General features: G+C 36.1%; 1 protein-coding gene across 1 annotated transcript in view; it reads left to right on the plus strand.

The window, feature by feature from the left end:
* Window positions 1-25776, plus strand: part of SH3RF3 (SH3 domain containing ring finger 3) — a gene marked incomplete at its 5' end in the record, with an annotated part of 97355 nt that overhangs the window by 41987 nt on the left and 29592 nt on the right. Inside the window, 4 exons of the mRNA XM_083362567.1 lie at window positions 9642-9742; window positions 12807-12977; window positions 20305-20552; window positions 22977-23311. Of these exons, the coding sequence (XP_083218693.1) occupies window positions 9642-9742; window positions 12807-12977; window positions 20305-20552; window positions 22977-23311 (855 nt within the window). The remainder of the gene's footprint in view (window positions 1-9641; window positions 9743-12806; window positions 12978-20304; window positions 20553-22976; window positions 23312-25776) is intronic.

Consider the following 25776-nt stretch of genomic DNA (forward strand, 5'->3'; position numbering starts at 1 on the left):
CATTGGCTTGGTCAGAAGGTTGCAAAAGCTGATCACGTGATCCCAGAACACTGCATCAGTCATAAATATGAATCAGTTGCCAAGTGTCTGAATTTTGATCACGTGACCGTGGGGATGCTGAAATGGTCATACAGTAAGTGTGAAAAACGGTCATAAATCACTTTTTTCAGTGTCACATAATTTCAAACTGTCATTAAATGTACTATTGTAAGTCAAGGACCACTTGTATACATCCTTAGAGTCAGTCATGCCCTAATCACCTCCAGATTGCATTATTGCAATGCACTCTACATGGAGTTGCCCTTGAAGAGTATTAGGAAGCTTCAGCTGGTTATTTAACTTATAATGCGGATTTTTTTTATATCTCTATATCTGAGATATAAAAACAAAGATAGATATAAATATAAAAACAAATATGCAAACCCAAAGCAAAGAGAGAGAGACAGCCACCTCAGCAATGGAACCATTGAAACATGTCTTCAGTTCTTAGGCCTAATAACATAATCTGGTCTTGAGAGACTTCTGGAATATCAAAAGGGATGGAACTAATATAATCTCAGCAGGAAAGAAATGGTCATTAGGTGGGCACCACAGCAGAGATTGCATGTCTCCTGGGACCACCAAATCTAGATTTCTAGTTGATGGTACCTGCTGCATGCCTTCTCAGCCATCTCTATTGAGATGGGCTGATATAAGTTGGGGAAGGAAATCTGTCAAATAGCCCAGTCCCATGCCATGAAGGGCTTTAAAAGTTAAAATCAGCATCTTGAATTGACCTGGAAGCAAAATGGCAGCCAATGCAGCTCACGGAGCACAGATTTTTATTTTTGTTGCTTTGTTTGTTGAAAGTCATCTAGAATTGCAGCTATACAAATTGGATGGGTGGATGATTGATTGATAGATAGATAGATAGATAGATAGATAGATAGATAGATAGATAGATAGATAGATAGATATGCAAGAACAGTATAAAACAAGTAAATTGCTGGCATTGAACAGTCTTAAGGTATTGATTTCAATGGGGATGAATCCTCCAAATGTCCTAGTAGTTCCTTTCTTCTTTCCCTTGTCTCCCTCACCACATCCAAAGCTGAATGTGTATATGTACCATATAGTTACTTTGTGGTAAGATGGGCTGCCAATAACTTTAATAAACAAACAAACAAATTTCTCAATTAACTTTCTGTCTCTTCCCCAAACTAAGTTTTTATCCCTTCATCCTATCCTGCTTCCCACTGCATGATCTTTAGGGTTAGTTAAATTCTAAGCCAAGCAACAAGAAGTCAAAGGAGAGCTTCTCTCCATGATCTATGGCTGTGACTCCCATGGTCCCATCCTGCTAATTTGCTTAAGAACTTTAATCATCCTTGCCTTGCACACTTTTTCTGTAACTACTGGTTGCATTTGTGTTTACTCTGATTGCAGAATTCTATACACACTAATGAACAAAATTACTGTAAGTGTGGTTTTCAAATACATGAAACAAAACTACTGTGGTTATGTATCTCTTGAGGATAATGTTCCAATTGTTGCTTGGAATGAGAGGCTTTATTAAAGCATTTTCTGAATATGCAGACTAAATAAATGAGAAATACAAAGTCTAACAGGATTTATGTTTACTAAGAGACACTGCAGGGGGCAGTTGGTTACTTTATTAGTTAAATATTTTGTAAAAGATACTTGCATTTCATCAAAGATTATTGGCATTTTTAAAAAATTAATCGTGGTCCTAATATTATTCATATCCTGATGCAAAAGATGGTTTACTCAAATTAGATCCCCTTGAAATCAGTGAGATAGATTCAGAACTTACATACATAAGATTTTCTGTACATTAAAACCTAGATATGTTATAAAATGAACCCATTACAAGAAATTAACTTGCTAAATACATGTAGCACTATTACATTAAATAACTATGTTTAATCCTTTACCGTACAATGTAAGGTACAATTTCAGAAAGAATCTGCATTTGGAGTTACTGCTGTGTTAAGTATCCAAACTACAAAGATTATTCTTCAAGTCTCAACAGCTCCCTGCTTGTCAATAATAAGCACATACATTCCTTGTGCTGTTATAAATGCGTTTGAAAACAAGTAGTATTCTTAAGCCTTTTTATCATCTGAAAAGCATGAAATTAATGGATTCTAATTTCTATAGACACAAAAACATAAGAATAGCTTCTAGCAGCCCTAAGAAGCAAGGGATTTAGTGACAGATTTTGCTGTTTGTTTTTTGTAGAAACCTGTATTGTCTTGATCACTATGTGCCCTGCTTCAACCTAATTTGCATTTAGCACATTTGATGTCCATTCATTGAATGCAGCCATAAAATTTAAATATGGCCTTCTAAATTGTGTCTGTGTGTCACATCAAGTGTTCTTATAGGCTAGTTAAATTGATTTGTATTGAGAATATAATACAGCTGCAAGCCAGTGATAAAACTGAGCCTGCATGAGGTTCATAGACAAGGTATGTGAAAGTAAACTGGTCTGAACAGCAGAGGAGGTCCCACTTGGCTCACCAATCTTGCCTAGGCCACAGATGTCTCATCTTCTCTCCATTTGAACCCCTTATGAATTATTCTTCTTTGCTGTTTGGAAAGGTCACAGGTCAGCAATTTCCAAATCCCTAGGTTTTTCTGGCCAAAGATGAATGTCATAAATAATGAAGCATGGCTGCCTCCTTCTCACTATATAACCTGAGCTGGGAGATAAGAATACTAGAGCACTGCTTGTATGTGTTCAAAATAAATTCTGATCTTGAGCAGAGGGTACATTTGTTCACAATTAGAACCAATACCTACTTCCCAACTGTATGGTATATATTTTGAAGATGAAAGCCATCTTCATGCAGAATGATAAGTTACAATAGCAACACTAAAAAAACAGAATCTGTCTTAATGATTTTCCAATATAAAAGAAAATGGGCGTATGTATCTAAATCTTCGTCAATAGAAAACAAGAAACATGCTCCAAATTTGTAGGCTGTAGAAGAACATTGGCAGAGTAAAGATAAGAAGCATATGGATTATTATATTTAAAAGAAAGAGAAGCCAAAGACAAAGGTTTAGTTTTATGTCTCTCCATTGGAGACTAGGAGAAATCATTCCAAATCCTCTTTGGTCTTTGACTCGGACAGAGTCAAATAATTCTTTCTTCCAAAGAAATATTTTTTGTGAATAATGGTAGTAATATTCATAATATATCATCAAAGTTCAAACTAGTTTTTGTATCAAATTCACCTGGCTCCCTCCCAACCTCAGAATGTTGGTTTCAGTTGATTTAGCTCTACCGAGACAAAGCACCAGAGTCATATAATCACATACATTGAAGTTGAAATTTACATATGTCCATAATATAAGCATGGCTCTGTTTAATTTTAAAAACGTGAACATGTACTATTCTACACATGTTATATGTTATATAAGTTGCCCATTTCTATGTTTATTTTTGAAAAGTTACAAAAATATTTTTTTTAAAAAAGTCACTCAGAAAATGGATAAATGTAAAGATCTTTTATATGGCAGAAGACATGTTTAGCATGTAGAGGGGAAAATACATTTTCCATTACTGCACTTTTAAGAATTAGTGTTGGGCAGCTGTGTCTATATTTATGATCACCCAAGGTCACAAATATGCTCTGTGAATACACCCCTTGAGGTTATGGTGTCAAATAGAAATGTTTTGAATCAGTCTAAAAGGATCACTACTGCCTGCGATAACATTATTCTTGAAACACTTAAAAAAGAAGTTTGGAAATTAACAAATACGTTCATCGTGTTCATTCATACCAATTCCCTAAGGCAAAATAAATTTAACTATTGTTATTCTTCATGCTTCAGGGTACGTTCCTGGGTATGCCTATAAGAACATAAGAAATCTTTAAATGAAGATGCTTTCACAAAGGCGCTATTAATCATTTTGCCTTTCAAAACTTCAGAATTTTTTTGTGGGTGACAGGATAGAATTGGTGGCAAACACTGGAGGTTATTTGAGCCATTCATAACATTCTATGTTTGATGCAGTTGATTGCACATTAAAAAATCTTGTATCTAAAATAATCTTGACACCCTCAAATGGTAATTTCCTGCATTCCTAAATTGAAACTCTTAGTCACAATCAGGAATATGAAGAAGAGTTGTAAAGGTGACCCGCTCATGTAGTAGTTATGAGATAGGCTATAAGGAGCTATGCAGTTTAGTTCTCTACTAGTCTGTGCAATTGAGTGAACCCAGAAGAATAACGTCTGTATTTGGATGTCTAATGTCTTTGTTTTGTTTAAATGGCTTTTTAACTAAAATGGACATACTGTTTTTCTGCACCTGAACCACTGATCATAGTATAGAAATTTTATACCAATATTGCAAAAAATAATAAAAATCTGCACCAAATTATTCTTCATTTTCTTTTACTTTAGAAGAAGCCATGTTGAATTAAGTCATATTTACTATCAAGTAAAATAATAAATATTTGTGAAATCATATTGTACCTTTCTTGCTCATCTGATATGAAAGTCAGTGTAAATTCTTTATCTTGGCAAGGACAAGCTGCTGATCACGCAAGTGAGAAGCAAAAAGTTCAGTCATACAAGTTCTGCAATTTGGGTCCTCCCTGGTATGGCGATTCATTAAACAGATGCTCTTCGGTACTACTGAATGATCTTAATATTCCCAACCAGCTACACAGAAACAACTGAGCCGTAGTTTATTTTCTAGCCTCTCAAACTGCCTGGTGTAGGCAAGAGTTAGAAATACCACAGATGTTTCTGTAATTTATAGATTAGATAAATCTATAGCAGGAATTGATGTTTATCACCTCCTTCAATAGAGAAGTAGCTTGTGTGTGCCCATCTGCAGCTGTAATTATATTTTATCAGTGTGTGGAGGGGTGTTTATTAATATATTGCACCACTAACAGAAAAGCTGTGTTCTGGAGTCATTGGATGCCCTAACTCCCATTCGTTAATTAACATTTGATGAGAATGCTTTATCTCAGTGCAGCTTTTTCTTGCCAATAGTTGATCCAGTGCAAATATAATTTCAGTGCTTTGAGATTATTCCTAAGAACATTAAGGCTTGGAGTAACTGCATGACCCATTGGTTAGTCAATGAATTTGACAGAAATGAGTAGCATGAGTCTCAAAGACTATTAGTCAATTTTCTAGCTGAGATATTGCCAAAGGATCACATGTTATTAAACTCTATAGGTGGATTCTAAGTTTATTGCTCTCATTTTAAAGATAAAATATAAATATGCAATAAAGACATGAAAGACCTATTTATTTCCATTAATAAATATGGTATTACTGCAATACACTATATTCAGTATTGAGAGAAACACTTTACAATTTGTTCCAAATTTAGATAACACAATATTTGTCCATTAGGAATAAAATAGCATATTTGCATTTGAACTTGTAATGTTGTTCTGTACAGTATTTTGATATAGTTACACGACTCCCATTTATCTTAAAAATGCAACTAGAAGCTAAAAAGTACCTAATAAACTTGTTTAGCAGTTACTATAGAACTGTAAAAAAAAACAAAATTCATGCATGAAATAGAAACTGTTATGGCTGTTCACTCTGTGTGTGTGTGTGTATGTGTGCATGCATGCACGCACGCATGTGCATGCACATGCGTGCACATGCACAGAAAATCAATTTGCACTGTCAGATCTTACTTGAGTATCTATCTTTAGGCACTGGAAAAGCCCACACAAGGAGCAGCACAATGGAGAAAAGACCTCCTATCAATGTTAACTTTTATTACTTCTCCATCCAAAGAGAATAGCAGATAGCAAAAGATACACCACACACTTGGGGTATTGTCAAAACTACATTGTCTTTTTTTTTAATGCCTTCAAGTCAATGTTGATTCCTACTGACTGCCTAGACTAGTTAGTAGGATTTTCAGAAATTGTTTGCTCTTGCTTTCCTCCTAGAGCTGAGAGTGACTGGCCCAAAATTACCCAGCTGACTTTGTGCCAAAAGCAGAACTAAGACTCCCAATTTTCCAGCTTCTACCCTGGTGCCTTTACCACAACTTCAAACTGGTTCTCCCTTTTCCTTTTTTTTGGGGGGGGAGGGGAGTGTTGCATTTCTTGTGCTGATCTTTGTCTTTAATGCCAGAAATGGAAAAGTGAGTAAAAAAAAAGTCCTTATTGTGTTCTATGTGCCAGAGAATTCCATTGCACCAAATGTTGCCTTTGAATTCATGATTTTAAAAAGTTTTCTTGTCAATTTATTTTCCTCCTATTGCCTTCAGTAATGGGGATTAAATGGAGTATTTCCAATTAATGGTTCCCTGTACAGATAAAAATGCCTTGTTTTTTATCCATCTTCCTAACCTATCTTCAATCTCAAGTCCATAGGAAAGTGTCACCATTATTGGTTGAATATTGAGCAACCACTATATTTGAAGGAGCTCTTTCCTTGTTCCTTATCTCCTGTAGTAGAACTGAGGTAAACAGTGCTTTTTTTGTTTTTAAAAAAAAAGGTGCCGGAACTCACACACATCATACAACCCGCCTTGCCTACCCTACAAGGTTCCATCCAAAACAGGTGCCAGAACTCTGTTCTGGGCATTCTATGACAAAAAAAAACCCCTGGAGGTAAATATGTAATCTTTATTAATAAAAATATGGCCATAAAGAAAGCGACAAGAGAAAATATTTGGGCAATAGAAGTAGAAGCAATTGATGACACTGGAAAAGGAAAAGAAGGGAGGGAAAGAAAAATATTAATTAGCATGTATGTAGCAACTGCAAGTAGCAGGAAAATAATAAAAGGCAATAGATATCCTTCCTCTTGCCTTTCTCCTTTGCCCCAATTCCTTCTGGGTCTTTCCATTTGATAATCATAATCCTATACACATTTACAGCACTGCAGTCTGAAGTAGCTGATTTACATTCAGTTTGTATTTTGATTTTCGTTTGTTGCTTTCTCTTGGAGACAGATACATAAATAAATGATCATACCCCCTTATATAGTTTAGTTAAAAGCTAAATCAGATGTTTGAGTCATTAACAAAATAGAATAAGAATTTGTTATTTTACTTTTTCAAGATTTCATGATTTGTTTTCTTTAAATTCATGCTTTCCTAAACAAATATGTCAATATGCTAGGAAGCAAAGAATCTGTTAATAGATTACTATGTTCATAGATCAATGAAATGTAATTTTCTGAAGATTATTGGCCTTTAAATCAAAATGCCACCTTGCAAGCATCCTTTAATGGGCTAAACTGTTTTAATAACAGTTCCTTGAAGTAAACAAAATATAATTTATATATTATTCTTAGCAAAGACAAACCCTACACAACCTAAAAAACATCTTTTTACAAGAGATTAAGTTTTAACTCTTCCATTGTGATATTTAAAAACAGACATAATTAAATAGGCAATGTTTTCACAAGTGATAATATATTTGACCAAAACTATTTTCAATCACACATTCCACTATTTTTGTTGCGTAGCCAGTTCTTTGCAGGCATTGAGCGAGACGGAAGGTTCAAACAGCAACAGGCTTTATTGAAGGTCAGAACATAACAGAAGCAACGTAGGAGCTGCTGTGCAGTTATTTATACAGTTGGCCGGTAGGCGACAACCAATAGGCTTAAAGCAGTTGTTTCCTGCCCAAAGACCTACTGAGCTGGCTGGAGACAACCAGTCTGGGCCAGCTAGCAACAAACATACATGTGAACTAAGCACTTAGCAATTGAACTTAAGCAATTAGCAAGCAGTACAACATAAGCAAACACTTACAGCATATAAAAGGCCAGTACATTACAATGTTATCATTGTAAAACCTAACCAGAGCAGATATAATACAGATGCGGAGTGTGCTGCCTTGAGTCTCAAGATTAGATGGAAAGTAAATGTAAATTAATTACAAATATATCATGTAGCACCTCCCTCTGGAAATCAAGCCAGTGGTCCTATATATCAAGATAGTATTTTTCCTGCCATATAAAATATAATGTTCCATGTGAAAAATAATGGTATTTATCATCTATATTTAACAAATGGGCATATCTTCTGTTGGGATATCATCTGCCAATTTGGATGAGATATTATCATTACATAGAGGGTATTATCATCATCTTTCTTGGTAAAGCTGTGGAAGGCATTGGGTAGGATGAAACCAGGCTAAATCTGGCAAAATAAAGTTATGAATTAGTTACCAATACATTTCCAAGTACAATTCAGGCTGTTGGTGATGATTAAAAAAAATCTTTATGTCTTGGGTCTCAGTGATTTTAGGAACTTCCCCCTTTAGATGAAATTGTTCTATCTTTTTACATCATCTTTAAAAAGAATGTCAATGGTTCCCCCGCCCTCCATTTCAAAGAAGTTAGAGTGATAAGAACTGAACACCTCTATTTTGTTAATTTTAGGACATCTGTTAAGACTGGCTTAGAAGCTTTTGGAACTAGGTAACTATAGTATAGGATTTCCCTATATCTCCCTTATGGTGCATCATTTCAATTATAATATTTTTATGATTTTAGATTGCAATTATTTTGAGCTGCCCAGAGTTTGCAAAGTTAGTTTGATACAAATATTGTAAAATAAATGTCCAAAAAATCATCTAAGTTTAACATTCATGATATATAGGGACTTCATCTGGGTATCCATGATTTACAAAGTCTGTTTTGTTCAATTCACTGCACATTTTGGGGAAAACATGTTATTGATGAATACAGATCTACACATGGAAAATATTATATTACATCAGTTTTCACCAACCTGGTGAATTCCAAATGTATCAAGACTCAGCTTAACTTGGCAATTTTAGGAATACGGCTCAGGAGAACCACAGGGGATTATTTATTTATTTACATTTGATTGATTTTTTACAATAAGAATCCCTAGTGTGTTAGCAAACAGTGTGTTATCTGGGTTCATATATTTAAAAACAATAATATTAATTTCTATAATTAATCAATATGTTAGTCAATGATATATTTCCTTGATCTTCTCTTCCAGTAATATTCTCCTTTTGTTTGCATTAAACAAATATAATTCTTAATATTTTCGATACATACAAATTTGAGTATAAACATTTTTCTAGTACTTGTACAACAAACAATAACATCAAAATATAAGATTTTTAAATCAGCTTTTATATCAGTTGTATTTATAAAAGTCCTTATTAAATCATTATGTGTCCTGTTTTCAAGATTCTTATTTAAGTTTAATTTTCCCACTGTATTCAAACCACTCTTTATCAGTCATAATTTTCTCAAAATTAATTACCTTTAAATTTCCAAACTTTTCATTCACATACACCATCCCAGTATTTTTACCTTTCATGCATTGTAAAAAGTATTATACTACTTACATAGCTTATTCCTTACTATAGGGCCCCTTTATATCTAAACTTTTATCTATTCTTTTAACAGGTTTTTTTTTACAATGAAGCATTGACCATTGGTGACTCTTCTGCAAAAAAATACATTGTTAGAATGCGTAAAGCTAAAGACCTTATCTTAAAGGGAAAAGGATGCTAATAAATGAAATACATAAATAAATAAATAAAATGCATAAATAAACAAACATATTGAAGATCATACAATTCAGTAAAAAAATGAGTATGAAATGGCATTCCTTTCATTTTTCTCCACTTCTGTTGCTTCTAGGATTCTACTTTAGCTGGATCCGCAACCATGGCTGGACTCAAAACCAGTGCAATTGTGGGAGATCAAGGAACGCCATCAAAGGTCCAACTACCACTCAATATGTAAGCAGAAGTTTTGCTCTGAAGAGCAATGTATCATTTTGGCTTTATTATTTGGAGTTTGAAAATCTCATCATGGTTATGACTGGTTTGGATGACCCAGCATTTTGTCAAAATTGAAAATTGATGAGTGAAAAGCCAGGTCACTTGTATCCACCAGGTTCACACCAGTTTTAATTTCCAAGTTATTTATTATAGTTCTGTGAATGATTAATTGGCAGGTATTGTTCTTATCAAATAGAGAAAATTGTTAATATCATAAGTGGTTCTCAACCTTTTCTTCTCCATAGACCCCTTTTAAATACTGTTTGTGGCCACAGACCACCAAGACTTAACTCAAGATTTAAATCATAACATTTCTTCAAGCCTTCACGGACCCCCCAGATCACAGGTTGAGAACCACTGTCATAAATGATATTAAACTTTTATGAAACAATATTCCTATACAATGTAATACCTAAAATTATATTCCATTAGGAAGAGTGGTTCATAAAATAAAATTCTTCCAGTATTGTATTTAGTGCAGTAAATGATGTTACATTAGCATGGTATATGTAAAAAATTTAGTTTCAGTGAAAGATACTAAAAAGAATAATTATATATTGAAATTAAGTACACAGTCAAGGGGAAAAAAATACCAAGCACAAACTCAGTTTTCTTTTCCTTGGATCCAACACTTTTCTTGTCAGCTGCAAAGTTCCCTGGAAAAAATTCCATTCAAAATATTCTGATTAGTTTTGGAGACGGTGAGTGTCCTTCACCCATTTCTCAATTACCTTATTTGTTTGTTTATGTGCTGCCCATCTTGTCTATCTTTATATAACCTTCTCCATTATAGCATTTTTTCTTCCACAATGTCCAAAGTGACTGAAAATGCTTAGTGACATATAGCAGTGACGATAACTGCACAAGTAGTGCAGGAAAACTAACGTGAGATTACTAGAACAAATAGCAGGTACAAACTGCATTATAGGGAGTCCTCATTTAACAACCACATTAGGTTTATTTAATGACCAGTAACTAGTTCATTAAGCAAAGTGGTCATAAAATGAGATTGTGACAGCTTCTGATTTTATTTCAGCTTTCTCTGGTTTGTACACATACAAAAGATTGGTCACTTTGGGTTACTTTTTCATCATTCTAAGCACAAATTCTCACTAAACGAGACAGTCACTAAAAGAGCACTACCTATATATATAACACTAACCATGCGTACTTAATTATGTATGTTTAATTAACTAGCTCTGTCTTTGGTTTTCTGTAAATTGTCTGCAATATTCCACTTGACAAATTGTAGAATCTTTTAATATGTGTAAGGAAAAGGAAAATAAGCACTTTTATGCTCTTAAGCACTAAAAAACCAGACTTCACTTCAAAAGTGTATTACAAACTCATAAGATGACATCAATCATAGCACCATGAATTTGACATTTTAAAATCAGTCACAGTTGAACCTCTATAGCCCAAAATTAAAACTGGAATGCAATTTTACCTCACAACTATTAGTGCTGAATACTGTAGATTGAAACTGTATCAGTTAATTCATAATACCCAGACAACCAGCATCACAAAAAGCCCAAAGTTCATTTCCGTTTTCTAATGCCACTGGGTAGTCAAAGATAGCTTGTGGGTTTTACATTTTGTTCCAAGTGGCTAGTACTGATTGCATTAAAACCAGACAACGTGCTTGTGCTAATTAACATAGTTCACTGCACATAGACTGCCAAAACATAATGTGACAATAATTCCTCAAGCCTCTTGTGAAAAATAGACATTAATTATTTGATCAGGATGCTGCCTACTGGAAGCATTTGATAAATCAAGGCAAAGAGTGCCTCAAGGAATTGTTAAAAGATATGAGCAGTCTAATAATTATTGCTCTTTATTTTTTGTAGTAAGAATGCTTACTGCACACAGGGACAAAATAAAAAAGCAAGCAACATTTATTTTTTCAGCTTATATTTTCTAGAAAGCAGAAAAATTAAGGCCTCATGTGTATTGGTTAGAGTCTGTATTCAAACTGAATTATATGATTTAGTAGTTTTTAAAACTGCTATGTGGAGGGCATTCCAATTTTACACCTTCCAGTAATTGCCAGAAAAAACACACACATGTAATTTAGCAAAGCCAGTATAGTTTTATATATAGTATAACTTATTAGGGGTGTGCACACAATAGAATATGCAATATACAGTATTTGTTTTGAACTTGAAGCAAAACTTCATATCCTAGAGGTTCTGCCAAACCATTTTGAATTGGCTAATGTTCTGGCAGAATTTTGATTGTTTTGGGATTTTGCTGAAAGATTGGTTGTTCTGAGTTTTGTCTGAAATAAAAATCTGGAAGAATCCTGGCAAGTGATTTTATGGGACAAAGAAGGCAGAGCTATTACATGTCATCCCTGCTCTTCTCCATGGCCAAAGATATCTGAACACAGTATAGCCTATCAGCCTACCTGTGCCCAGACTTTTAAGTCCCTTCCCTTCCCTTCCCTCCCTTTGGTTGTTTTTCCTCAGCTACAAGTCCCGGTCTCCCAGGACAACAATGTCCCATCAAACCACCTACCATGGTTTTCAAGGACTATCCCTCTGATATATAGGGAAACTTAAAAACTAAATTTTATAAAATGATTTCTGGTAATTTTAGAAATACTATTTTTATTTGTCCTTTAATTCAGCTGCCTATTTTTAAAGTGCTATGTATCTTAAAAATACATTACGTAGAATTACCTGACTATTTTCTTCACCATGATTTGCTTTTCATTTTGATAATCGGTATCCAGCTAAACTTACTTACAGGCATCGTATTTTTGAAATCTGTAGAAAAATTTCCAATTAATGCTCCAGTGCTGCTAATTGGTAAGTATCTTGTAGCTTTCTGGATGGAGTTTTCCCTTCTTTTTTCCTATATTCTTTTGCCGGTTAATAATTTCAATAATAATTTCTCCCCACTGAGTAAATAAATTTAGCAATAGCAGGCTTTTTATGTTAAAACAAAATATGGTTTACTTGCTATGTGCGTTTTCATCTTTACCCTTTCACTAATTATATATTTATCATTTTGACAGCTATTTGGCATTATATGCCTACAAACCTCAGAAGACAGATGAACTAGAACTACGTAAGGGTGAAATGTATCGGGTTATCGAGAAGTGCCAGGATGGCTGGTTCAAAGGGACATCCTTGAGAAATGGCATGTGTGGCGTCTTTCCAGGCAATTATGTCACTCCTGTCTCCAGGTGAGAAGCAGGGTGGGAGGTTTAGCAATCTGATGTCACTACCTCCCAAAGGAAGGAAATAAATCCCAAAATGTGTCTTCCCTGAGTTGCATTTCAGATATTTTTCTTTTTATTATTTTCAGTTCCATTATATTTTTATTATGGTATCCACACAAATGCTTTGTAAGAACAGTTTGTGATGCTGAAGGGTTGTGTGTGATCTCCCACTTGTATCTTCACAGTGAAGCACATCTTCATCCTGTCTGTGATCTTAGACTGATGTCTATATGACCTTCGGTCATTCCACCGGGACCTGAAGACCTGGCTCTTTGAGCTTTCCGGCCCAGGCTGAGAGTTTTTAAATGGGGTTTTATATTTGTTCAGTGATTAAATTTAATTATTTTAACTGTCTTTAACTTTTGTATTGTATTGACGTTTTTAAATACTTTGTAAACCGCCCTGAGTCCTATGGGAAAAGGGCGGTATATAAATTCAATAAACTAAACTAAACTAAACTATATACAGAGATTGCTTATAGCTAGGAAGGGAAAAGCTATATATCTAAACTGCTGCATGTGGTAGAAATTACACAAAGATAAGTAGAAAATCTGTATGGTTCAGTGACCAGCTAAAATGCCCATTGTTTCTGTTTCCTACTTTTGGCATATTCATGTTTTCTTTAAAAGACATCAAACAGATTTTTTTATGCAAGTATTAATACAGCCTACATTTTTTCTCAACACCAGGAGTAAGGATTTCTGTCCAGCTTTTCTCTCTATAAAAGAGCGAAGATTGCCTATTTTGTATCATTTATATTGCTTTGGTGGCTACTTTCCCATGAGACATAATGTGCTGTTCCACAGGTAGTCCTCAACTTATAACTGGTTGTTTAACATTTACGACAGCTATGTAGTGGGTGCTTTACAGCCTGTAAATTATTCCCCAGCCATTGTAAATGGTCTCACTGTCTCATCTGGCAACTAGTTTGGATGTTTCACAATGTTTTGGCCAGTTTCTGGGGTGGGGGGGAACCCTATTCAAATGAATAAATTCAAACTTACAACCACCAGTTTTGCTTAATAACCATTGCAAAGAAGGTCGTAAAATCACTTGTGGTCACCTGAGCGTCTCGACCATAACAGCTTCCAATTCTAATAGCAGTCATAAGTCGAGTGTCATTTGTGTCTAGCAGTTACTAAAAAAAAGCTTGTCCTTTATTTTACTTGATAAGCACACAATAGAAATCTCATGCAAGGCGATCAAACCGGTCAGTCCTAGAGGAGATCAACCCTGACTGCTCTTTAGAAGGCCAGATCCTGAAGTTAAAACTCAAATACTTTGGCCACCTAATGAGAAGGAAGGACTCACTGGAGAAGAGCCTAATGCTGGGAAAGATTGAGGGCAATAGAAGAAGGGGACGACAGAGAATGAGGTGGCTGGATGGAGTCACTGAAGCAGTAGGCGTGAGCTTAAATGGACTCCAGAAGATGGTAGAGGACAGGAAGGCCTGGAGGAACATTGTCCATAGGGTCGCGATGGGTCGGACACGACTTCGCAACTAACAACAACAAGAAATCTCAAGAGATGCTGTGCCAAATAATGGCACAGGAGAAATCTAATCAGATGGGGAAACATTGGTTTCAATGATGTTGCCTTTCACTTCTTTTTTTTTATTGAAAAGTTTTAACATACAGTTTATCTTTAACAATCCCCCCTCCCCCTCCCCTCTCCCTCCCCCCTCCCTCTCCCCCCTCCCCCCCGACTTCCCAGAGCTAAATACAAGGTATATATATAAAAAAAACAATCATAAACAACCATATACTAAAAACCATAAACTCTAAAATCCATCACTCTCTAGCTTATATAGGATAAAACAAACCTTAGTAATATTAAATATAAATAGAAAAGCTAAAAGAAAAAAAGAAAAAAAAGAAAGAAGACTTATTCAAATGCTACATGAAACTTCTTGACCCTATACTTGTTCTGGATAAACTCAATCCATTTTCTCCATTCCATAATATAACGTTCTTGCGAGTGATCTTTCAAATAAGCCGAAATCTTCGCCATCTCTGCCAGGTCGGAGACCTTTAAAGTCCACTCTTCTATGGTCGGCAGTTCCTCTTTCTTCCAATACTGACCTATCAAAAGTCTTGCTGCCGTAATTAAATTTAACATCAATTTAGTGTCCACAACCGTAGCATCCGTAATTATTCCTAACAAGAAAAGTTGCGGACAAAACTTTATCCTTTGCTTGAAGATCTTCTGCATATTCCACCAAATTTTTATCCAGAAGGCCTTAACCTTTTTACAAGTCCACCATACATGAAAATATGTTGCATCTTCATCACCACATCTCCAGCATTTTGGCTGATAATTCGGATACATACTTGCAAGCTTTTTAGGATCTAGATGCCATCTATAAAACATTTTATAAAAGTTCTCTCTTAAATTTTGAGCTTGTGTAAATTTTACGTTCCTCACCCAAATCTTTTCCCACGTGTCCATTGTGATAACTTCCTGGATATTTTGGGCCCATTTTATCATACAATCCTTAACAAGTTCTGTTTCTGAATCAATCTCTATCAATGCAAGATATATCCGTTTAATATGTGCTGGTCCCTGATTTCTAATTTGCTTCATCAGATTTTCATCAGTCATTGTGAAACCATTTTTCTGATCTTCTTTCCACCTGGCCCGTAGCTGAGTATATTGAAACCAATTTTGAACAATCTTCTCGTCTCGCAAGAGACTATATGGCTTCAAACACCAAACATTTCTTTCCAAGCTTAGAATCTCCTTGTACGTAGCCACATCATGTTTGAAACCAGCATGTATATTTTCTATTGCGTGTTTTGGAATTGCCCACAATGGTATCTTACAATCTAACTTATGTCTGTACTTCTTCCAAACTCTCAGCAATGCCTGTCTTAAAATATGCACTCTAAACACATTATCTACCTTCTTATCATACAGCAAATATGCATGCCAGCCAAACAGCAAGTCGTGGCCCTCAAGATTTAATAATCTCTCTTGTGTCAAATTAATCCAATCACTTATACCTGCTAACGCAGCAGCTTCATAATATAATTTAAAATTAGGCATTTTAAGACCACCTCTTTCACGAGTATCCTGCATAATCTTAAGTTTAACTCGTGGCCTTTTCCCTGCCCAAACAAATTTGTTGATACCTCTCTGCCATTCCTCCAAATTAGAATCTTTCTTAAGAACCAGTATCATTTGAAATAAAAATAAAAATTTAGGCAGGACATTCATTTTTACTGCTGCGATTCGCCCCAACAAAGACAATTGCAGTTTTTCCCAACTCTCCATTTCTTTTTGGATTTTTCCCCATAATTTTTCATAGTTATTTTTATATAATTTTGTATTAGAGGGCGACAAAAACACCCCCAAATATTTAACCCTTTTAACAATCTCAAATCCAGTTAACCCTTCTAAAAGGGCCTTTTGCGATGCTGTCATGTTTTTAGCCAAAATTTTAGTTTTCTGTGCATTAACTTTAAATCCAGAAACCTTCCCATACTGCATTATTATCTCCATCAGGTCCACAACAGAACTCTCTGGCTGGGTCACTGTAACAACCAGATCGTCTGCGAACGCTCTCAATCTATAATCCTGATCTCTAATCTGTATACCCTTAATTCTTTCCGAATTTCGTATTTTTACCAATAATATCTCCAATGTTAACACAAATAACAAGGGCAATAACGGACACCCTTGCCTTGTGCCCTTCTCAATATTACATACTTCTGTCAGGCTATTGTTAACTATTATTCGGGCTGTTTGTTTTTGATATAATGCCCTGATTGATTGCAAAAATTTATCCCCAAAATTCATTTTGTCTAAAACTTTCATCAAAAATTGCCAATTCAATTGATCAAAAGCTTTTTCAGCGTCTAAAAAAATTAGCGCCGCAGGGATCTGGTTGTTCCTTTCCAAAAATTCCAACACATCTACTATATGCCTCACATTATTTTTCATTTGCCTACCACTAATAAACCCTGTTTGATCCCCATGAATCACCCGTTGCAGAACCCTCATCAATCTATTAGCCAACACCTTAGCAAATATCTTATAGTCTGTATTTAATAGTGATATCGGTCTATAGTTTTTAACTTGAGTAACATCTTGGTCTTCCTTCGGAATCAAAGAGATAAAAGCAGTTCTCCAAGATGGAGGCACCTTTCCCCCTCTCTGGATTGTCTGGAACAATTCCTTTTACGGTTTAACCATCTCTAATTGTAAATTTTTGTAGTAGGCCGCAGTCAAACCATCTGTACCTGGCGCTTTGTCTACCTTCAACTCCTTAATTACTGTAAATATTTCTTCTTCTGTAATCAGTTGATTAATCTCCTCTTTTTGTACTTGTGTAAGCACCGGGATGCTAGCATTCTCCAAATATTCATCAATGTCTTTTTCATTAATCTTCTCCTTAGCATATAATTTAGAATAAAAATCCACGAAGGCTTCCTTAATAAAATCCTGTTGAAACACCATTTTTCCCTTGTGTTCAATTTTGTCTATATTAGAAGCCCTCTGCTTTTTCCTTAGTCTATAAGCTAGCCATCTACCTGGCTTATTAGCATTGCAAAAAGTATTATGCCTGGCAAACCTCAAATTGGTTGCCACTTGATCAGCCATTAATTTATCAAATTGTCCTCTTAATAGCTTAATAGCCTCCTTAGTCTTCACATCCAATGGATTCAAAATCAAAGCATTCTCCTTTTCCTTAATTTCATTCTCCAATTGTTTTCTTCTAGCTTCCAACGTACGTCTATATTTATTGTTCATATATATCAACACTCCTCTCATATAGGCCTTGCTAGCATCCCAGACCATATCCATAGAAGTATCCTTATTCATATTAATTTCAAAAAAATCCTTCATTCGCTGTTTACACTCTTCCACATTTTCCTGGTTTCTAAACAAATTCTCATTTACGCGCCACGAGCGCCTATCTCTGTTATCCTTATTAATCTCTAACCATACTGGGCTATGGTCAGAAATAGCTCTTGCACAAATCTTTATCTTCTTAATCCTAGAAAAGAAATCATTAGTCAGCAAAATAAAGTCAATCCTAGAAAAAGATTGATGTCTATCAGAAAAAAATGTATAATCCTTTTCATGCGGGTGTGTGTCACGCCAAATGTCTCGCAATTCCAAATCATCCTTCATTTCAAAAAAAGACTTAGGCAGCCTGGCATGACACGGAATACGCTTAAAAAAACCAGCCTTATCCATCTGTACGTCCAAAACGCCATTCCAATCCCCCATAAAAATAAACGATTTGTAATCCAACTGAGTAAGCTTTGTGTGAAGTAAGCTAAAAAAGTCAGCCTGTTGTTGTTGTTGATTAGGAGCATACAGTCCAACTAGAAGTGTTTTTTTGCCTTCTAGCAACAAGTCCATCATTACGTATCTTCCATGCTTATCTGCTTCAATTAAGTTCGCTGTTATAGCACTTTTAATATAAACAACCACTCCATTTTTCTTATTCATTGCAGAGGCAACAAATTGCGTATCCAGTCTTGAGTTCAGTAAAAACTTTTGGTCCATAGCCCTAATATGCGTTTCTTGCAAGCATATAACATCAGTCTTAAATTGTTTTAAATATAAAAAAAACTTTCTTTCTCTTCTGAGGCGAATTTAATCCATTAACATTCCAAGTCAAAAATTTAGTTGCCATTCTTATCGCCCCGAAGCTTTTGGAGCACCTCATCAATGGCCCTGCCTCCTTTGGGCCGCGCTCCTCCCACTGTCTCGCTGTAAGTGCGCTTTGAAAATTCCATAATCTTCTGCTGGTCTTGTTCTTTTATTTGTTTTGCTCTTTTTAAAGCAGCACGCGTCACCCTCTGCTCTCCAGCATCAGCCAATGAAATTATAGTTTGATCCCCTCCTGCACCTTTCTCCTCTGTCTGTCCATCTTCGGCCTCTTGAGGTTTTCCTTCTCCAGATCCCTTTGCAGCTTCCAGAAGTGATAGTGGGGTTGCTTTTAAAACATTATTGTAGAATTCACGCGCCTGTGCCACAGTAACCAGACGATATCTTTTACCTTCATGCATCGCCACCAGCCCAACTGGAATCTCCCATCTGAACCTTATGTCACGTTGTTTAAGTTCCTGCACCAAAAATGCAAAGTCCTTTCTTCTCCTTAAAATCTTTGGAGGAATTTCCTTTAAGACCAAAACTTCTTGATCAGCAACCACTACTTTAGTATCATAGGCAGCTTGAATAACTTCATCTCTAATTTCTCTCTTAGTAAAGTAAACCACCACATCTCTAGGTAGCTTCCTCTGTCTGGCAATCCATGAATTCACACGAAAAACTTTATCCATACATCCCTTTATTTCAGATGCTGGCTGACCCAATACTGCTTCCAGGGCTTCAGAAATCAGCTGCTTTAAATCTTCTTTAACATTTTCTTTTAAGCCCCTAATTCTGATAGCATACTGCATCTGGTGAAACTGAACAAGGCTTAACTCTCTGTCTGCTCTGTCTTCATTCTCCAATACCTTAACTTCTAATTCAGCATTTTTTTGAGTCAAATCTTCCACTTTTTCTTCCAAACCTTGTACACATTCAGCCACACTTTCCACTGTAGACAAAATGTCTACCCTCATCGCACTAAATTTCTCTTCCATCCTCTCTTCTATTCTCTCCTCCATTTTTGCCAGTTTATCACTCAATGTTACTAAAATTACCTGGGCATGCTTTTCAAGGGCATCTTCTAAATCCTTCGATGTCAATGCAGCAGGAGGAAGCAAGGCTTTCAACGATGTCTGTTGCACCGGAGAAGTTCCAGCACTCCGAAGAGTTTTTGAAGGAGGTTTAGCCGCCATCTTTTACTTTCACTTGTGACGCACTTTCACTTTAAGTTTAAAAAGTCCATTAAGCTCGAGAGTAAAATATAATAATCCTCTTCACCTTTTCCTCTTGTACCGCTCTGCCTGCTCCTTTTATTCCAGAGTCTTTCCTTCAGGCAGGGGTGGTCGCAAACGCCTGGCTCTGCTCCAAGAAATCCGGAGCAGAGACGCTGACCAGCTGGGAGCAACCCAGGCTACGGGGGAGTTCGATCCTTCAGCCGCCCAAGCTTTAAGCTCAGGCGGCCCCGGAGAACTCGACCCCTACCTGGGGCCTCACCCCCTCCTCTTCTCCCGAGGAGGGGGCTTCAAATTCACCCAAACAGGTGATCGGCGCTGTTTCGGGTGAAAATTACACAGCTGAGCCGCGGGCAGCCCGAAAAGGCTGTCTCCGGCGCCGCGCCGCCACCGGAAGTCTTGCCTTTCACTTCTTGCACAGAGCTCTTATGTTGGACTTCCTTTTCCTCCAGGGTTCCTGCAGCAACTAACCAGCCCAGGAATTTAACAGGAGGCTCTCCAACAGCAAAAGGCTCCCCTCGAGATGCTACACCAGGAGCCCCAGCTCTTACCAGTTTTGTTCCTGTTACCAGACCAGCGGTTCCAATCACGACCCCTCCCTCTCAGACCCAGCTGCCAGCAGGCTCCCCACAGATGAATAACTGTTTGAGATACTCTTCTCAGCACACGGTTACCCAGACTCGCAGTGCTGTGCAAATGGGTAGGTATAATGTGCAGGCCTCCTGTCCTCTGAATCTCACATCAGAGACAGGAGTCTTTGGAATTCTCTGTCTGTCTAGGGTTCCTCAGTAAATTCCTGGCTCTGTTTAAAATGTAATCAGTAATAAGAGTTTTTGTTTGGGTTTCTGCCTGCATTGTTTAAGGTGGTATTTATTGATTGCAAGAACCACATTTTGATTATCTTGCTATCCTGTACCCATAGCAGAAGCCCCACTATAATACTTACAGAAGTTACACTAATTCATTTGGGAAGCATAAAGCATCCTGTATGTTAAGAAGTAAACTTGATAAGTCTACTTAACAAGTGATGTATTGCTTTAATGTTTTCAAACAGTTTATTAGGTTTAAAATATGAAAGATGTTTATTATGCAATGCAAAAACAAGTGATACATCCAGGCCAGACTTGAAATACAATTTCTTCTTTAAAAAAATAGAATGCATACATTCTGTAATGGGCTTTTTCTCCACATGGTATTCTTCGTTCAAAGAATTTTCTGCATGCATATATCATCAGCTTTTACACTGCTGTTCGTTTGAGCTGTTCTACTATAATTATATATTCCAGCAGCTTTTCAGAATCATTTCAGAAATACTTTCTGATGATCTCCAGATTGCTTTTCTAACGTACAATACTGATTTGTCCTAAACATATTAAGAAAAAGCAGCCTCTGATCAGAAGTGCAATAGAATAGACTTGGGTTTTTAGGTGACTATTTGAAATCACAGAATAAATGGTTCGTTATCCCACATTTTCAAGAAGATTAACTCATTACAAAGGTCTTATTTTTAAATGGCTGTATACTGCATGTAGATTCTGCTATCTGTTGTATTATATTTATTGTACATCTAGTGTAAATGTTACACAACATCATATGGTTCCAATTAGTATTTAGCTTGTTATATTTTTCTCAAACTGCAACTTCCAGACATTTACTAAGAGGAACCCCATGTAGAGCATGTTGCAATATTCAAGGTATCCAAGGTAATAATCCCTGCCAAATTCATCTGACTCAGGGATAGACATGTGCATTTTTCATCAAAGATATTATTAATGGCAGCCGAGATTCATGGAATGTTCTCAGGCTGCAAATCTGTTCTTTCAAGGACAATGCATCTCTTTCCAAAACAGTCTGATACTTAGTCCCTGAGATCAGTTTTCTGTTTCCCAATAGCACCTTGTCTTGTTTTCATCCATCCTTCATTATCAAACTTACATAATATATACTGACTGCTACCTAGGAATTGAATGGTAATTAGCATAGAATGAGGTGACATCAGCATACAGCCAGCATAATGATGACAATCCATTCTAAAAGTTTCAGATAATCTCTCCCAGTACCTTTGTGTATATATTGAACTGTTAGCCCTACCAGGTGAATCAGACCAAGAATCAACTTCATGAGAAGGTTAAGACTACTTTTATTGAGAGAGGCTATAATAACAGAATCTTGCAAGTCTGATTATGCTGAACCTCCTCCCCTTCTTATACCCTGCCATGTGGATTAAGGAGATGTTTGAGCCGTTGCCACATACTTTGTGCTTGTTTTGAACTCAAGATATGTTTTTCCCTCATTCTTGGAGATGGATCTTACCTGTCTCTATCCAGGTCATCTTCCTTATTCTCTACATCAATAGCATGGGAGATAAAGTGAAATGGTCCTGTAGAACAGGGTAAGTCCACAATCTAGGTGTCAAATCACAGCCTTCCAGTATCACCTTCTGGACCCAGCCTGACAGGAAAATTCAGAACCACTGTAAAATGATACTCTCTAAGATTCAGAAGGACTCATCTCTCCATATATCTTGTCCACATCCTTAAAACCTAGACAGTTAAAAACAATTCAAAATAGTAGAACAAATAATTGCTGGTATAACACTTATATAATCGGTCCCAATTCAGAATTCCAACTTAAAATTAAATGAATCTAATCTCCCCACAAATAATTATTTAAGTTGTTCACATTATTCTGGATTACTTCGTCTGTCAGAATAGGTAGTTACAGGAGGGGAGTAAATAAGACTGCTTCCTGTATTCATATGTAAATAAGAAATGTTGCAATTTTCAGTTAAAATATTCCATATTTTATTTTTAAAGTATTATACAAAAATCTAGTTCAATCTGATCGTGAATATATTTGCTTGGACTATGTTTATTTCTGAATTGCATGCAGTTTTTCTTCCTGCATACGGCAAATCAAGATATAAGATGAAAATTGTAAGCTTTTGCACAGCTGAGATGTTACTGTTTCTGTATTGTAGATGAGCTATAATCAAAGAGTTTCCTTCTGAATTAGTAGTTTAAACTGCTCAAAATCACTGATTATATGCCCATTTCTATTTTGACAGTGTTTCTGAAATTACTTTTCCTCCCCTTCTGTTTCTCTACATCCTTTTTCTTTTCAGTTGTGCACAATTCTGTGCAGGCCCAGGATCGGCCCACAGCCACAGTCTCACCACTGAGAAGTCAAAATTCTCCATCTCGCCTCCCAGCAACTGTGATCAGATCACACTCAGTGGCTTCTCCACAACATATCCACCACTCTCCTGTGCATGTCATCCCTGGAGCACAATGTGCAAGACCTATTATTCCTCTCACTTCAGCAGCAGCAGCAATTACTCCTCCCAATGTCACCGCAGTCAGTCTCAATGGAGAAGCTGGAAATGGGCCCGTCAGTAGCTTGGTGACTTGTAGCCCAACCAACACAGCTTGCAAAACAGAAGAAAGGAAAAATGAAAAGGTAAATTATCACTTTGCAACATGGAAGAGTAGATACATTATGCTGAGCCTTAAAATAATTAATTAACTGAATTAATTTGCTTACTAGATATGTAATAAATTTTCTGTCACAATCATCACTGAATTTTGATGTCACTTTTTGAAGGAACTCTGGAGACTGCATCAAAGGTTTTCCAAGAATACACACACACACACACACACACACATATATATATACACATACATACATACATACACAAATACATACATACACAAATACATACACATATACATACACACACACACACACATACAAATTTAACTTTGGAGCTGCTGACTGGTTGAGTAAGTACCTACATATTAAGAAATTCACTGTCCTCTCCATCTGTTGTACCTCTTTGATTGATATGCTTTTTTTAAATGGTGCAAATTTGAACAGCGCAGGTATACAGAAAAAGCATCAAATAGTCTTTTGCCATATATCCAAGTTCAGCCAAAATGGATTAATTAGAACAAAGATGTTAAGTGAAGTATCACCTCAGGGCTTAGAGGCATATTAAAACATTGATATGTGAATGTTTGAGGCTGTTTTAATTATACTGTAAACATCTTTCCTTCTTTCAGAAAATTGCACATGAGCACTTTGGTAAAACAGAACAAGACAAGATTAAATATGACGCTGAGTATGGGATTGATTCTCTAGAGATGCAGGCATGTGGGGTTCACTTTCAGAACAGTCTTTCAGTGTTAGTGCAGTAACATGTTCATGAAGGCTAGTACCAAGCTGATCTAAACATGCTAAGCTCAGTAGATCCTTAACAAATACAGTACTGTATTTTGTTTTCATTTAGAGTTTATACATGTTGTAACTAATCATTCTCCTGCATAGGTGTTGAATGCTGTCTTCATGATTAATCACTGTTTAGAAGTATTGGAGCAAAAATCTGAGTGTGTAAAAGCATTCAAGCTTAATAGCCATACGTTTTGTTGCTAAAGATAAAGGTTTCCCTGTCCAGTCATGTCCGACTCCAGGCTGCATTGCTCATCTCCATTTCTTGGCTGAAGGAGCCAGCGTTTTCCAAAGATATTTGCCGTGGTCATGTGGCCAGCATGGCTATATGCCAAAAGCTCACTGAACGCTGTTACCTTCCCACCCGTTTTATTGCTAAAGATTATGAATTTCTAGATGAAACTTTTGTTCCATCTTCTTCAATTTTGGGGGCCATTTAAAAAAATACAAATACAAAAATACAAAATTACCAGTTTAAAGTATAGGAGTCTTTCTTTTCCAAGAGTAAGTTCCAGATAAGTAAAGAACCATATATTTTAAAGATCTCTTATCTTTTAATGATCAATTTAAAGGATGAATTTTTTGTCCTTATTCAAAAAAAACCTAAGCAACAAATTAGACCAATTCAATTAATGTTTTGTTAAGTGGTTGGACTTTCTTCTTTAGCTACATTACACAGTTTATAGGCCAGCATGGTTATACATTTTAATTTATAATGATTTTTATTTTTATCTTTCCTATACTGTTTCAGAACTTATTCCAAAATTCAGGTCCCATTGATCACCCTATGTGGTATAACTGGACTACAGGTAGTCCTTGACATACGACCACAATTCAGCCCAAAATTTCCATTGCTAAGCAAGAGAGTTGTTAAGTGAGTTTTACTGCATTATATGACCTTTCTTGCCACAATTGTTAAATGAATCACTGTTAACTTAGTACCACAACTGTTAAGTGAATCTGGCTTCCCCATTGACTTTGCTTGTTAGAAGGTCACAAAGGAGATCACATGAAGCTGGGACACTGCAAACATCATAACCACATGTCAGTTGCCAAGCATCTGAATTTTCATAACATGACCATGGAGGGGTGTAGCAATGGTCATAAGGGTAAAAATTATTATATCACTTTTTTCAGTGCCATTGTAACTTCAAATGGTCAGTAAATGAATGGTTGTAAGACAAGGACCAGCTGTACATACCATCTTCTCCAAATGTCTTCAGAGCCTGAGCTCTGCCTTGTTGTTCCATTCTCCATAAGCTGATCAAGCATGAATCAGTATTAACCTCATTCAGAGCAGGGCATCTGCAGAATTACAAAATACCTTTTCATGTTCTAATATTTTAGTGAAACTGGAATAGGAATAGAAGCAAAGGAAATTTGGATTACAGGTGATCAAAAGCCACCTGTCATTTAGTGTTTGTCTGGGAATTTAATTCCTCCCTCTTATCTCATGTGACAGTCTATTCTTCTGGAAACTGAGTTGGGTTTTTGCCATTTATTATTTGACTTGGGTTACCATATTTCTTATTCTTTTGTAGACATTCCTTCAGTTCTTAATGTTCCTAAAGTGTAGCATCTAAGAATAGTCAAAGGAGTCCAGATGCAGCATAACTAGTGAAATTAGTTTCAAATAATTTTTCTGTCTGTGCACATAATGGTTAACGTGACGTAAGACTGCATTGGGGGTTTTAGTA

Source organism: Vipera ursinii, assembly GCF_947247035.1.
Source record: "Vipera ursinii genome assembly, chromosome: 4".
Taxonomy (NCBI): domain Eukaryota; kingdom Metazoa; phylum Chordata; class Lepidosauria; order Squamata; family Viperidae; genus Vipera; species Vipera ursinii.